Consider the following 13,843-nt stretch of genomic DNA (forward strand, 5'->3'; position numbering starts at 1 on the left):
GCCTGGGGTTTTAAGGTACTGCAGCTGGGCCTGGGGTTTTCCATTTGGAGGATTTTCTTAACTTTACCTTAGTCTCTCTCGCCATTACCTTATCCCATTTCATATCCTGTACCTTTGAACATCTTATTCTTTCTTTTACTTCTATTCATTTAGCATCTTTATGTTTCACAGAATCATCATAGATGATGTTGTTTGTCTTTCATCTTTCCCCGGTAAGGGGTCGCCACAGCAGAACTCCGGTCTGCTAATGATTGGCAGTAGATTTTTACGAAACGCGGAGGTGCCAGCTCGACGCCCAACCTTCAACGAAGGCACGCCCATTTACACACGCATGTCTTTCGAATGCTACCCAACCGCGGGGAGGACATGCAGACTCCACACAGAAGGCACTCCCAGGCCCAGCCGAGAATCGAACTGGAGGACCTCTTGCTGTGAGGTAACCACGCTATTGCCATACCACCGCGGCATTAGAATCATCATAGATATTTTTCCAAAATGTATCTATTTCTTCCTTTTTGTTTGATCTTTCAATTCCTTTTGCCTTGTTTCCCAGTTCTATGTAGCACTTTTTGGAGTCATCAATAAATTGCTTATTTTGTACTTTTCCTTTATATTTATCTGCATCTCTTCTAAGTTTTTCTGCCTGTGCTGATATTTTTAGTTTACAATAGTGCAAGATAGATCCTGGTCTGTTATAATACTGTGCATTGTTTTTATTATGTCTGTCTTTCCAAGTTATTTTTGTTGATGTTCCCTCTTCAAACAGTGACACTTCTTGTCTTAATTGCTTTATAGTTTTCTTTGTTCGATACTTCCATGATGGTATTCGCTTTCTCCCCTTCTGTTCCCTTACTGTCCTCTGTTCTTGTGGTAGAATTTTATCTGTTATTAATTTAGCTATGCAGTTAATATATGCTGTTTACTTTTGTTATATCACATGGATCTCTATGGACAGTCCTAATTAGTGTGTTCATTTGTTTTATCAAACTTCTGACTTTTTGAGTTTTATTGACCTTGTGCAATCTATTTCTTTTATTGATCTTAATGTGTATATCTCTATTAAATCAAGCAGCTTCTCATCTCTTAGCTCATTTTCTATTAAACTGAGGGCACATTCTTTGTTCTCCATTTCCTGCAGGCATTCTATAGAGAGTTCTATAGCATCTTCCTGTGGCACATTCTTTTCATTTTCATCCTGTGTCATCTGTTGCTCTGTCATATGGGAACTCACTGGCCTATCACTCCTCAACATTGACTGTGTCAGAGTTGCCACCGTTTCCCTTTCTTTCTCTTGCTGTCCAACTTCAGATGAACATTTATACTGGTTTCCTGTGGAAGGTTCCAAAATATCTTCATATGGCAACTGCCCAGTTATTTATTTATTTGCCTTTGTTTACTGGGACGGTCCTTTTGGGCCTGAAGTGCCCATTTTCAGTGGAGTCTCGGCAAGAAAAGCTCCACATATGACATTTCACATACAATACAGAATTTACATTAATAAAGACATTTAGTGCATATTATTGGCAGCTTATACAATTGGTGGAAAAAACAGTACATAAGTAATCATTCTCAAATCAAATATATTACAGAAGCAATACAGAGTATATACTTGAGAACATTCCATATGAGCAGTTTTCAGCTAGCAAAATATGTATAGGACACTTCATGCAGTGGGCGCAAAGCAGATATAGGAATTACTAGGTACTTGAACTTTTCACACATTTAGGAGGTGTAATAGCTGAGTGATAGGCTATATGAATCCTGTTGCAGGAATCAGCATTGTCCTTGCTTTGCTTCCAGAGTTGCTTCCTGTTCCGCTGATTTCTGCTTCATTTGGATGTCTGTTGCTCTGTCCTGCAGTGCTGCTTTCTGAGTTTGATTTTCTACACTGAATCCTTCACTTTGCAGGTACTCCATAACCTCAGTTTCTATTTCTTTAACTTCTCCATTACTAATCTTCTTTTTCTCTGTCTTCTTATTTTTTGTATTGTAAAGTTTTCCATGTCTGGATTCTTTTGCCTGTATTTTTCTTCAAATATCTTTGGTGCTGCTCTTTTTCTATAGATTAATTTTGCTTTCTCCTTTGCATAAATATTACACCATATTAAATCTCTGTCTCTTTCGCATGTCCATATTTCTTCTTCAGATGTCTCCTGATCTTCCAATTTCTTCTTACTTTGGAAACTCATTCCCTCATGCTGTGATGTAACCTGTGTTCGACCTTCTACACCAAATCCTTCACTTCGCCGGCATTCCATAAATTCAGCTTCTGTTTTTTAACTTCTGCTTTACTAATCTTCTTTTCTACATTTCCGCTTTGTGATATTATTTTTATTGTGAAATTTTCCATATCTGGATGCCAGATATCTTATGAGAGTTCTGCAGTGGGCTTTTAGTACAGTGGTTAAAGGTACATGATCACGTGTCCAATAATCCAAATTTTCAAGTGTTACTTCAGTCTTCTGCAGTGATGGTTTCATCCATAGAACCCATTGTCAGGATAGCCATTTCTTCCTCCACTCTTAAATGTCATGGTCATCATGGACATCTCTGCCTTGGGATGGGACGGGTTTGTCAGGGAACATAGATACAGCAAGAGGTCCACTTGCACACCAGTATACTGTAGGTTAAGGCGGTCTTCCTGGTTTTGCAGGGCTTTCTGGACCACCTACCCCATGGATTGATAGCCATATACTTTGGCAACATGGCTGTAGTAGGGTACACTATTAAGCAAGAGAGAGAACCTACTCTCTTTATCAGAAGGTAATGATGGGATGGAAAAGCAGCATCAGCATGCAACATATTCTAGTGACAAGCTCTTTCTCAAACAGGCCAACTAAACAGATGCCGTTTAATGCCTCACAAGTGGTCCCTAAACTTGTCTACAGGAAGGAAGCTTTTCCACCATTGGCAGAAGCCTTGCTGCCAAAAGCAGCAACTGTTTTTCCCTATTTTCTCAACAGGATCAGATTCCTAAGGATGCTCTTGTCCATCCATTGCCCCCTAGATTCCTTGTTTGCCCTCCATTGAAGAAGTTCATTCAGGAAAAAAAAAAAACGGAAGTATAAAGCTAAAGTTCTTTTCATACCCATTTTGGCCGTATCAGATTGATTCCCAATTCTGCGGTCTCGCCTAAAAAGAAGACCCCCCCCTTCTGAATTCTCATTCAGGACTCCTAGCTCAGTTGTCAAGCAGACCCCACTGCATGATTTCTATACTTCCACTAATGGCCAAGGGACCCAGCATACTTGTTTTAGAGTGGTTCAGCTTCTAACAACATCCTAGAAACCTTCAGTCAGAAAAGTGTATAAAGGTGACTGGTACAAGTTTTCTTTGTGGACTACCAAAAACAAGGACTAGACCCATTTGCAACCCCAATCCCAAGAGATCTTTTGCAGTTTCTCCACAATTAATGTTCACTTTGCAGTTATATTGACCTACCAACAGAGTTAGAATCGTACATCTCTGGCATCTCTTGCCTTCCTAAGAGAAGTTTTCTTAGAAAGACCTCCATACAAAGACCAGCACCTCAGTTGGATCTCAATTTCTTGACAGAGAAATTGATCTCTGCTGTCTTTAAGCCAGCAACAAAGACGGATCTTACATAGACCTCATTGCTTACATTTGTCAGACATTATAGGTCAGCTGTGTTGAGGTCAAGAGTCTCTTTTAGGGCCACTGTTTTGCATGCTGTTCTTTTCTGAGGCCACCCAAGGTGCTAATGTAGACTAGGTCCAAATATTACATTTTACACACAGACTCAACCAAGATGCAGAAGATTATGAGCAGGTTGATGGTCATAATATGCTTGTGTCTGAGACATGCATACCAAGAAGTTCACCTTGAGAACTAGGCTCGAGAGGTGGACCTTGGCATCAGTGTTGAGGACATCATAATAAAGGGTATTTTTTTCTGGTGCATGGAGCTTTATTTGCTCCGTTTACTACTAGCTGCACATAAAGTTAAGTGTTTTGCCAGCTTTCAAAGCCATAAAGCACTTTATGAATGCTGTCATAAAGGCAGTAAAACACTCTTTTATGTTACAGAAGTCAGGGACACATTACCTCACAGACAGCAGGTGGAAAGAATTTTTTTTATTTTTGCCACTGTTTGCTGGTCAATACTGAAAGATTTAAGTGTGTAGCATGTTACCCGATGTTAATTAGTGAAGCAGGTAGGTGAATAATATTTGATCCAATGTTGTGTTTTCCATCTGGCTTCAACCTGTGAGTTATCAGGTCTGACTCTGATAGGAGACCGGCCATTCCAAGACTTCAACCTTTTAGCTCCTCCTCCTCTACCTATGAAGTCATGCTGCCTTCTACCGGGTCTATATTATATAAACGAAGCATCAAAATGCCGAATTACCTTTGATCGACCCCTATTTTTCTAAACTGCACAGCATCGAACCCTCAAATCATCGATTTCTTTCCAAGGGAAAGAAATCAGTAGCCCAAGCACACACACACCGCATTACAACAAACACTATTAAAGTGGGGGGCTTTGCCCCCCACACACCACCCCCAACTAAATACACTAAGTCTGAGATCGCACTACAGTCAGGAAAAGGGCAGATTTAAAAGAATGGCCAACTGATTTCTTTCCCTTGGAAAGAAATTGATGATTTGGCCGTTCGATATTGTGCAGCTTTGAGAAATAGGGGTCGATCAAAGGTAAGTCAACATTTTTAATGCTTCGTTTATATAATATGGACCCCTTCTACCTACCTCAGATCTCATTTGCCACCTCCTAGGGTTAGGGGTTAGTGTAGGTGTGTAATTATTTTTGGTGTGCTCTGTTTTTGAGTTTGTTGTTCTTTCAGGTGGTGGTTTTCCTTTGCCATGGACAAAGAGAAGGGATTTAAGAAATGTATGGCATGCAGCTTTAAGTTGCCATTACAGAATGCACATGATCGGTGATTGTAATAAATGAGTTCCTCACACTCAAATGCCAAGTGCTCTTTTTGTGCAACCTGTGGTATGTGAGGCTGTGAATGAGCTGCAGGCCAAGTTAGTGTTAACGGGCTTGTTGTACTCAGGGGATCCTGCAACTTCCTCGTCCACTTTTAAGAAAAGTGATAAAGGTGAGTGACATCAAGGTAAAGGGTAATCTAAGGCTCAGGATAAGAATAATGGGGACAACAAGCAAATGATTTTCGCCTCATTCTGACCAGCTGGATCTAAAAATCCACTGACCTTCGACTCTCACAGCTGCGTCACTGCCAGGGTTGGTTCCATCTACTCAGAGACTGTTTCCCATGGTGTCGAATTCAAGAAAGTAAGTGTCCCCAGCTTTAAGCATTCCTAGTCCTTTTTTGGTTAAGAGAGCAAGCTCAGGTAGGGACAATTCAGGCTTTTTCTCCCATTATTCCTAGAGAGTTTTCACTAGTCCTCTCCCTTTCCACCTCAGATCCAGTCATCTAACTGCAGGCAGGTGGGCTTCCAAGCCATTGTCAATAGCTTCATTGGCTTGGTTTGCCTACTAGTGAGTCTTAAACCCGTGGATTTGGAGCAACTGATCAGATACTTCTCATAGGCCCAGATTCAGCTAGGTCTTAATCCCGCAGCATTGGTTCTAAACCTTGAAGTAGGTTCCATCTGTTTTTTCTCCTCCCTAAATCCCTTTGGAGCTGGAATTTGCAAATTTGGTTGCCTTGCCTCCTCTAGGGTCTTGTCCAGTGGCTTGGCTACTTCGGGCCCTGACCCCTACCTTCACCTTTTCGATTTTGACTGTGTCAGAGCCAAGGGTTTGGCACATGGGTTCCATTGGCAGGTTCGACTCCTAGAGTTTTGGAGTCTTAGAGCCTCGGCACTCGACAGTTTGGCTCCAATCTCAGCATTAGGCCAGATTGGATTGGCTCTGGAGTCGGTCAGGCAGCAACATGGATTCTTCAGATGCCAGGGTTGTCTGTTCTGGGCAGCCAGCTTTGGTCTGCGCCTTTGACGTCATGTAGAGGATGTTCTACATGCTGGAGATAGAGTGGTCTGCAACAACTGGTGATCCTCCCTGTCTCTAAGTCTCCAAACCACCCTGCATCCAGGGGCACCCCTGCCTCTTTCACCTCTCCCCAGTATTCTCCTGTATGGGAGGGTCACTGTAAGATTCGGTGCAAGAGGAAGCACCTGGATTCCACAGAGGACTTTCTTACAGAGGACACTGACCTCAAGAAAGGAGAGGGTTCCCCAAAGTTGTTGCTCCCAGTGAAGACACCTTTTTTGGCAGTGTTATGGAGCTCCTTCATCAGCATGGGTTTGGACTGCTGAAGCCCCCCTCTGGAGCAGTGAATATTTTTGTAGGCCTTTGGTATAGGCCCATCCATGTCCTGTGTGGTTCTCCCTCTGGACTTGCTTATTGACCTGGTGTCCTGGAAGGTATGGAGGGAAGCAGATATGGTGGAACCTATCCCTCAGTAATGGATAAGATCTTGGCACCCCCGAAGGACTGGCAGCATTGGAGTAAGGGTCCTGCTGTTGATGCCATTGTGATGGTAGCAGCCACCAAAAAGGACATTTCAGAAGAAAGCTCTTCAGTCCATCCCCCAAACAGAGTTTAGGGTGCTAGATTGTTTAGAGAAGTGCGCTTCTGTATCGGCAACTTTTTCTTTGAGTGTTAAATTATTTGGTGCATTTGAAAAGACTTCAGCACAGCATTGTCTTTTAAGTGTCAAAAGTAGTGAAGATACAGCAGGTGATGGAGATTTAAAAGACTCTGGAGATGCAGTTGTCTACCTTGTAATCTATTTTTAACATGCCTATGTGCCTGCTGTCTGACTTGGCCAATGGCACGTCTCGAGCTGCCAGTGCAGCATTGTCATGTGCAGGCACCCTTGGATGAGATTTTGTAATTATTTGGACTGCTGTAAGGAACCTCTCTTTTTGGCCTAAAGAGCAAAGCCATGCTAAGCAGGAGTGAATGGGATGGGAAGATGCTGTCTGCTGTCAGAATGTGCTCTACCACCTCTCAATAGATCTTCTTTAGAAACCAAAGGGCAAGTGTGTCTTTTGTTAGAAAGCATAGTGTTCTTTTTTAGGATGCCTCTGGCGAGGGTGCCATCACAGTGGGGGTCAACTAGAACAGACTCCACCCACATGGCTGATGTGTTTGGCAGAACAAGGTTTTCCCTAAGGCTTTCTCAGGGAGACGCTTTCATTGTACCTGAGGGTTGCCCAACTGTCATACTGTGTCAGTCGGGTGGTCACCTGGCTGTCCACCCAAAAGCCTTGGCGGGCATCACTTCAGATGCATGGGTTTTGAAAGTTGTATCCAGAGACTGTGCAATTCCATTTCTTATTTTTGCCAAGAGAAAATACTAAGTCCCTCCCAGACATTCCACCCCATCAGAGAAGAGACATAGCAGTCGGGATTTAAAAGCTGTTGATAAATTGAGTCATCCAAGAAGTCCCAAAAGACCACCGAGGATCCAGGCTCTATTCCAGATTCTTTTTGGTGCCAAAGAAGAACAACAGGCTTTGAACTGTTTTGGATCCGAGCAAACTGAACTGTTGTGTGAAGCAGAATAAGTCCCAAATAGTCACTGTGTAGTCCATTCTGCCTATATTGAGAAAGGATGACTGGATGTGCTTGATTGAGCTGATGTGGATGCCTACCAGCATGTAAAGATTGTAAGGTAATCCAGGGGATATATGCTTTTCTGGCTGTGAATAAGTCATTATCAGTTCAGAGCTCTGTTCTTTGGTCTCACCACTGATACCCCCCCCCCAGGTGTTTGCCAGGTGCATGGCAGTTGTAGCTGCTCAGGTTAGGCTGCAAGGATTTCATATATTTCTGTACCTGGATGATTGGCTTTTTACAGCCTCCACAAGGGGGTTATTTATCAAGGCTCAAAACTCCTTACTCCAATTGTGCCTCCGTAGGAAGCACTGTGAATTGCGAGAAATCCAGTCTACAGCAAGTTCAGGTGTTGGAGTTATTGTCCTTTGGATATGGTGTCTCAGACAGCAAGGTTTCTAGTGCACAGGATGAGTTCCCTTCATGCAGAGGCAATTTATTTACTTTGCTTCCACAAACTTCTGGCCTCTGTGGTTCTGAGGCTTTGGGGTCACGTGGCTACATCAGTTTGTTTGGTGCCCTTGGCAAGATACCATACGAAGATACTGCAGTGGATGTAACTGTCTGGTTTTATATAACCCATCCCATGAATGTTCCCATTGTCATGACAAACGTTTGTTAGGGTGAGATCAGATGGAATCTCATTTTGTCTCCACTGGGAACATTCAGTTCTTCACCAGTCTCAGGCCATGGTCACTACAGATGCCTCCCATCTGGAGTGTGTGGGGGAAGTTTCAAAGGGAAGATAGTTCATGGATGTCTTTTGAGGCCAGTCTTCACATTGGTGTCTTGGAGGTGAGAGCAGTCCTCCTAGCACTGCAGGCTTTTCAGGACCTTCTCCCCAAGGGTGTGATCTTGGTTCAAACAGACAGTTTGATACTTGAGCAAATGGGGGGAGCTCTGTCTTACCCTGTTTGTCAGGAAGCTATGAGAGTATGGCAATGGGTGATCTCCTCTCAGTGGTTTCTGATAGGAATGCACATCCTGGGAAAGTTCTTTATTTTAGGGGATAGTTTAAGCAAGAAGTTTTTTCTTCCTCATTAGTCGCCTCTGAATCCAGAGGTAGCGACCCCTATCTTCAGTGCAAGTGTATCCCTTGCTGCAATCTGTTTGCCACTCAGTCCAGCAGAAAGTACACCCATTTTTTAATTCCTGGTTCCCCCTGTGGGCAGTCATTGAACGATGCTCTTCTGTATGCTTGGCTGCTGGATCTCCTGTATATATATCTGCCTACTCCCCTCATAATAAAATTTCTTCAGACGACTGCCTGTTGTAGAGCAACTGTGATTCTCATTGCTACATTTTGGCTCTGATACTTTTGGCTCCCTTTCCTGTGACCTCACCTTCATTACCCTCTTTGGGTCCTCTATCAAATGCCAGGCATGTTGATCCCTCACCTAGCAGGGTTTCCCAACCCATCTTCATACTCTCAAATTGACTGCATGGTTTCTGTTGTTCCCATAATAGCCAGAGATCCCAAAGCTCTCTGACAGAGTTTTCAATATTTTATCCTCCTCTTAGAAACCTTCTGCACTGAAGATTTATTGCAGCAAATGTAAGCATTTTGCAATTTAGGTGCTGTCTAAGGGCTTGTATCCCTTCTTGGCCCTACTGGATGCCATTCTAGATTTTCTTGCTAACCTTTTTCATTCTGGGTTGAGCTATTCTATTAAGGTTCAACTAGCGACTATTTGTAATTTTTGTATTGGCAGAGATACTACTACAGTGGCTGCTCTGAAGCTTTCTAAAGTGTTCGTGAGAGGTACATTTTTATTTTAACCTTCCATTTACCTGGCCCTATGTTTCACCTTTAGTCACCATGTCCTTGAAGTTGCTATCTTGAAAGACTATTTTCTTGGTGGCTTTGTCTGCTTGACAGATTTCAGAGCAGCAGGTTTTATCCTCGCTACCTTTATTTAATTTTCCTTAGGATAAGGTTTCCTTTAGGACTGATCTGATTTTTGCCAAAGGTGGCTTCTGAGTGTACCTTGAATTAGTGTTTTTCCTGAACTTTAGTAATAAAGAAGAATATTTGCTGCATCATTTTATTGTTCATAGACAACTGAAATTTTATATGGACAGGACCAAAACTTTTTAAGAAATCAAACCATCTTTTTATTTCTCTTTCTAAGGTCCAGCTGGGCAAGCCACTGTCAAAAATAGTGCTATCCAAATGGCGATCTTATTGCATTTCTTTTGGATATAATTTAAGAAGAAAGTCTTTGCTGTCAAAGCCCAAAAGTCAAATTACTAGAGCAATTTTCTAATTTTTGACATCCCTTTTCTCCAGAGATCCTGTTGATGTTTATGCTGCTGCCACTTAGGCTAGTACTGACACTTTTGTGCCCCATTTCAAACTGGAGGCGCAGTTGAGGTCTAGGACCTCATTTGGTTCCACTGTTATGTGGAATGTTTTCTCCTAGGGCCTCTCTGAGATGATATGTGGCTATCCCACAGGTGATAGCTGGATGGAAAAGACAATATCTGATAAAAAATAGTGTACTTACCATAATAGTAGATTTTTGTCTTCTGTTGCTTTCAGCCATCCCTGTCTCCTATCCACCTTTTTTGGGTTGTTTAGACCAAGGCAGCTGGTAGCTGAGCTGCTGGTATGCTCCTGTTTCCATCCTGGGGTCACATGTTAAGACCCCGAGTATTTATATATTACATGTGTGATATTTGTGGAAGGGGAAAACTTGATCTGAGGTAGATAGGAGAGAGTAGGGCATCATGGGTAGAGGAGGTGGAGCTCCAAGGCTGAAATCTTTTGGAATGGCTGGTCTCAGACCCAAGTAGGATCCCATAACCCACTGTTTGAACCAGACTGAAACAGACAACAAGGAAACTGTCCTTATGGTAAGTTCATAACTTTTGTCTTAAGATCGCATCTCACACAATAGAAACACTTAACTGATTTGCTTTTGAGCGTAAATACCTTGCTCCATGCGTTACATGAAAGTTATAGACTTGCTGTAAAGTTTGTTGATCCTGGTCTCTACACTATAATCTTCTTCCTTACCTTTCACCTACCAAAATATAATTTTCTCATCAACCTGTAGGATAGTGCAGAGGTTGACAGACTGTCCATATTGGGAAGGTACACGCCATATTTTAAGAATGTCATAATGTTTTGTTAGTATTCTCAGGATTTGTCATAGGATAAGTAGGTCCCCCTCCTTAGCTGTTTACAGTAATCAAACTCTCTCTGGAGAGAGGCAGAGTTCCAGTGCATAATGGAAACAAGTGGAGGAGTTTCAGCTTGCAGAAGATTTTGAAAATTACCAAGAAGAAGGTGCCTGCACCACTAGTATGGCCTTTATAGTGTACAGACCAGGACCAGCAAAATGTACCATTATATTAAGTTGTTGTTGTGTCTTTCGGCTTTTCCCGGTTAGGGGTCACCACAGCGGAACTCCGGTCCGCTAATGATTGGCAGATAGATTTTTACGTGCCGAGTTGCCAGCCCTGACGCACAACCTTCAACGAAGATACGCCCATTCCCGCATGTCTCCACGCAGAAGACGCTCTAACTGAGAATCGATCCGGACAGCATCTTACTGTGAGGCGACAACGCTACCGCAGCACCACCATCGCAGCTCTTTGACTAGTATTCCAGTAATGTATTTAAAAAATGATTTATTTTTTCATGCGTTACAACCTTTCTATCTAGATATTAAGTAAGCTTATTAAGTATGTAATTTTATTTTATTCACACACACTGCAATAAGTAAATAATAGTTTCCCTAGTAGGTTTATTAATTTATATAAAATTTTAAAAAAAAGTTGGTGTTAAGTACATTTTACCAGGATGCTTTATTACAGAAAATGCCAAGCTGACACTCACATTTCATGATTCTGTATATTTCAAGACAGTGGTGACATTAGTAGATGGATAATTTCTACAAAGAGCCATTACACAGATTTGTCTTTTATATCTATGGAGTATTTGTATTCCTTTTTAATGCAAAATGTGTAATGAGCTCTTCCTTTGGCAAACATTGATTAGATTGAAATCCACAACAGAATGTGGTTAAAGGAATCGTATTTTGCAGTCTAGTTTTTCTTATGAAAGCTGGCACTTTACATAACACTTTTATCTACTTCAGAAGTATGAAAAAGATTGATCTATGCATTTTGGCCAGCTAGAAGGCCATTTTATCTAGAACTTGAATTCTGTTTTTTGTATATGTTAACCACTACCAACCAAAAAAATCACCGGTTAGACAGCCAGAACCAAAGTACTCTTTAATGTGAACATTAAATCACATTAAAGAGTACTTTGGTTCTGGCACAACTGGTGATGTTTCGGTTGTTATTGGATTTTTATCTACTGGTCCTGGTTTTGGTTTGAGTTTTACTTTGGTTTTATATTAACTACCAGCAGTGCAGAAAATCACTTATTGTAACACTATGTGGCTAGCTGCTTTTTAACTTTTTATGCTGCCTTTTTTGCATGTGCATTTTTAATACGGCAGTCTGTTCCTTTTGTGTTTTAAGTACTTTTGCAATAATAGTAGCAGTAGATGTTTGTGGGGCCATGGTGGTGCAGTGGTTAGCATTGCCACCTCACAGCAAGAGTTTCTCCGGTTCGATCCTCGGCTGGGGTACCTTCTGTGCAGAGTCTGCATATCCGCCCTGTGGTTGTGTGGGTTTCCTCTGGGTACTCTGGTTTCCTCCCACATCCCAAAGACATGCTTTAGCTGGATTGGACACTCTAAATTGGCCCTAGGTGTGAGTGCGTGCGTGCATGTGTGTGCCATCTGTGAAAGGTTGGGTGCCAGGCTGGCACCTCGACGCTGTAAAACTCCACTGCCAATCATGAGCGGACAGGTGATCCGCTGTGGCGACCCCTAACCGGGAATAAGCTGAAAGAAGAAGAAAGTAGCAGTAGATGTTTGTAATTAGATCACTGTTCAATAATGCTAACAAATAGGGTGCATCCTGCCAAGGATACCATACATCTGGCCAGTATTCCAAATCTCAGAAAGTACTTATGTAGGCACCATGTATCAAAATTTTGCCCAAGGCAAAAGGGGTGGGTGCCCCAGTTCTGTGTTTTTTTTTTTTTTCATAAGAATAAAGTTACCCATCAGATCCATCCTTTATGCCTAAGGTAGTTAGAGCTGTCACTGAACCAATCTATTCACCTTTCTGCAGTCTTTCCTAACCCTCAAAATAAAGGAGAAAGGATCCTCCACTTGTTTGATGACAAAGACTGTTAAGGTTTTACTTGGGCAAAACAGCGTACATTAGAAAATATCATCAGTTGTTCCTGTCTTTTGGTTGAGGAAAGCAAGGTCTTCCATTGTCCAAACAAACTGTTTCCAGATGGATATCCCTTACCTCCTCCTTTTGTTATTCCATTCACAAGGGACCTCTGTTAGGCACAACATTCTCATTCACATTCACAGCTCATTCTACTGGAGTTGTAATGTCCTCATGGACCTTTTTCAAAAGGTTGGATTCCAAGTCCATTTTAGTAGCATTTACTTGGTCTTCCATTCACATCTTTATTAAGCATTACAAAAATGTATTTTTTTTTTCTGGAGTCAGAACCATTCTTCAAGGGTTCCTTTACTGCAGTTCAATTCCTGTTATCCCCTTCCCACTTTCCGTAAAAGTTTTGAGAATCATCCCAGATGTTAGCATTACTCCAGAAATGATCCAAAATTCGGGCCCTGACCCCTACCTTCACCTTTTCGATTTTGACTGTGTAAGAATTGACTGTAATAATAGATGTTCGAATACTTCACTGTTGCAATGTATGCACCCGTCCTCCATCTCCTTTTTTCCTTCTTCCTTTTCTTTTTGGTGGAGGTGAAATCATTACTTGGTTGTAAATTTCTTCTTTCCCCTGTATACCTGCAGTCTATCCTTATTGTACTTAGCCTTAGTAACCTCCTGGGGCAAGAAAGTACTAAGACGTTTTGTACTCATATGTCCCTTATGTATCAGCATGCAGTACCCAAGGAAGGAGCTCTTCAGCTTTGGCATACTAACCAGACATATGGTATCCTTGTCAGAATACATCCGATTTGTTAGCATTACTGCAAAAGTGATTTATTCGAACATCTGTTGTTTTAGAAAGGTCTTACACAAGTGTACTTGGCCTAAGGTTATTGTCTTCTTTTGGAAAACATTGATTAATGTATCCTGTAGGGGAATTCTGAAACAGCCTTTCTCTCTTAGTAGGTTGTGACTCGAACAAGTAAACACGATGTCTGTACAACCAGCACAAATGACTGACAGTCATAGACGATTTCTGCAGATATTG

General features: G+C 41.9%; 1 protein-coding gene across 1 annotated transcript in view; it reads left to right on the forward strand.

The window, feature by feature from the left end:
- The window catches only part of LOC122793313 (non-structural maintenance of chromosomes element 1 homolog), a 1,211,484-nt gene that overhangs the window by 103,034 nt on the left and 1,094,607 nt on the right, over positions 1-13,843 (forward strand). The window contains exon 2 of the mRNA XM_044061200.1: positions 13,759-13,843. This exon is cut by the window's right edge and continues 70 nt beyond it. Coding sequence (XP_043917135.1) covers positions 13,787-13,843 — 57 coding nt within the window. The 5' untranslated portion in view covers positions 13,759-13,786. The remainder of the gene's footprint in view (positions 1-13,758) is intronic.

The sequence above is a fragment of the Protopterus annectens genome, chromosome 2.part0 (genome assembly GCF_019279795.1).
Source record: "Protopterus annectens isolate FY-2018-M chromosome 2.part0, PAN1.0, whole genome shotgun sequence".
Lineage (NCBI taxonomy): Eukaryota > Metazoa > Chordata > Ceratodontiformes > Protopteridae > Protopterus > Protopterus annectens.